The 2,000-nt window shown below is 41.1% G+C and overlaps 1 protein-coding gene across 1 annotated transcript; it reads right to left on the reverse strand.

Moving 5' to 3' along the window:
• Positions 1–441: 441 nt before the first annotated feature.
• On the reverse strand, positions 442–1,164 carry LOC110116520 (epidermis-specific secreted glycoprotein EP1-like). The gene has a single exon (XM_028697727.1). It carries the CDS (start codon positions 1,162–1,164, stop codon positions 442–444), a length of 723 nt encoding a protein of 240 aa, XP_028553560.1.
• Between the last annotated feature and the right edge of the window lie 836 nt (positions 1,165–2,000).

Consider the following 2,000-nt stretch of genomic DNA (forward strand, 5'->3'; position numbering starts at 1 on the left):
TAGCAGTTCTGTTTTTTAACCGGCCAGTTTTTGAAAATCAAAACCATTTGCTAGTTCCAGGTTGAACCGAAGATTCATGTTGGTTCTGACTGATTTGGTCCGATCCAATTTTTAAAACTGAGCAAAATCATAATATAAATAGATTTTAAAATCCGTCGTTTTAAAATATAAACTATTCGGCTTATTAATTAATTTATGAAAAAAACAAATAAATATTAATATATTAAAATACTAATTTATTTTATTAAAAAAATATTTCTCTTAATTAATGAGTTATTGATCCAAACCTGCGGGTCAGCTCTGAACATCACCGACTTAAGCTCACTTCCGGTGATCCTCATAATCCCACCGCCGGTTGAATACAGAAGCGGCTTACCGCCGGCGATCTTATTCATATAAAGCGCGAGTCCTCCGGACTTAACCGCGAGACTTTCTCTTAATTTATGAGTTATTGATCCAAACCTGCGGGTCAGCTCTGAACATCACCGACTTAAGCTCACTTCCGGTGATCCTCATAATCCCACCGCCGGTTGAATACAGAAGCGGCTTACCGCCGGCGATCTTATTCATATAAAGCGCGAGTCCGCCGGACTCAACCGCGAGACTGTATCCACCGAGTCGACTCACCAGCTTCTTACCAACGTTAAGCGACTGGCCAACAAGCAGGGTGTCCGCAGGGTGTTCGAAGCTTTGCCACAAAAAGCTTCCCCGCGTATCGACAAGCACAATGTTACCGTTGGGGAGTAAGCGGAGACCTTTCACGTCTTTTCCTGCGGTTTTAGAGGAGAAGACCAGGGAGCCGTCGGCGTCGGTGAGGCGAAGATCACCGTCGGCAAGGAGGGAGAAGACCGCGTTGTCGGCGACGGGGCGGGAAGGGTTGGCGGTCCAGACGAAGCGGAAGATGGATTCAGAGCGGGGTGTGCCGAGGCGGAGGGCGAGGAAGAAGGAGGAAGGGGTGGTGTTGAAGAAGCAGAGTTGGAAAGGGGAGGAGGCGATCGGGAGGAAGCGGTAGGTGGCCGAGTATTCAGCGATATAGGGGCCGAATTCGCCGGAGTTGGTGTAGGAGAAGGTTTCCGAAGGAGGTACTTTTGCGGAGGTGGAGGAGGAGTGGAGGAGGAGGGGGAGGAAGAGGACGAGGAGGAGAGGGGATGTTGGAGGTGCCATGCTTGGGTGGATTTGGGGGAGAAAGGTGGGGTTTTTATAGGGGTTGTTTGGCTATGGTGGTAGTAGAAGGGTAAGATAGAAAATAATATATGAGTTTTGTATTTTAGTTCTTTGGCATAAACTAAAATTAATTTAAAGGTTTTTTTGTTTAGAGATGCATTTTAAAACTTTTTGCCAAGAAATTATTTTTTACCAACAAATTTAAAATTACTTTAAAATCACTTTATAAAAAGCTGCAGCTATTCCAAATAATTTGTAAGAGACTTTTAAGATAATTATAACTTTTTTATGAAAATAATTATAAAATTGTTATGCAAAATTATTATAATATATTTGCTAGTAATCTTTTTGATTCTACCCAACACTCTGATTTGAACCAAACTTAAGAAATCTGTATTCAGGTTGACCCAAAACTTAAAATAAACTAAAAAATTGACTGAATTATCATTCAATTTTGAATTAACAGTGTTTGATTTGGGCTAAGTATGTCATTTTGAGATTAAACATGTCATATTTAGATTAGTTGCATCGCATTGATCTAAAAAAAAATATATGAAATTTTTCTAATAAATTAGTCAAATACTTTGATCAACATGATAAACAGTTCATATTCGAGTTGAGTACATCCGGGTATGGTTAACTTCGATTTTGATCTTAACCCAACCCACCATTTCTAATTGGAGAGATTATTCTATGCGGTGTCTGGACTCATCTGGAGGGCATTTCGGACATGCCATGTCACCAAATGCATCGTGCATTGAGTGACATGACGAGTCCGAATTGGTCTCCAAATACGTCAATACATTGGGTAACGTGGTGCGTTCTAAATGACCTCC

Source organism: Dendrobium catenatum, unplaced genomic scaffold (assembly GCF_001605985.2).
Source record: "Dendrobium catenatum unplaced genomic scaffold, ASM160598v2 fragScaff_scaffold_993, whole genome shotgun sequence".
NCBI classification, from domain to species: domain Eukaryota; kingdom Viridiplantae; phylum Streptophyta; class Magnoliopsida; order Asparagales; family Orchidaceae; genus Dendrobium; species Dendrobium catenatum.

What these genes read in the sequence shown, in the direction of transcription:
- LOC110116520 (XM_028697727.1), bottom strand. Translation starts at nt 1,164, where the DNA reads ATGGCACCTCCAACATCCCCTCTCCTCCTCGTCCTCTTCCTCCCCCTC.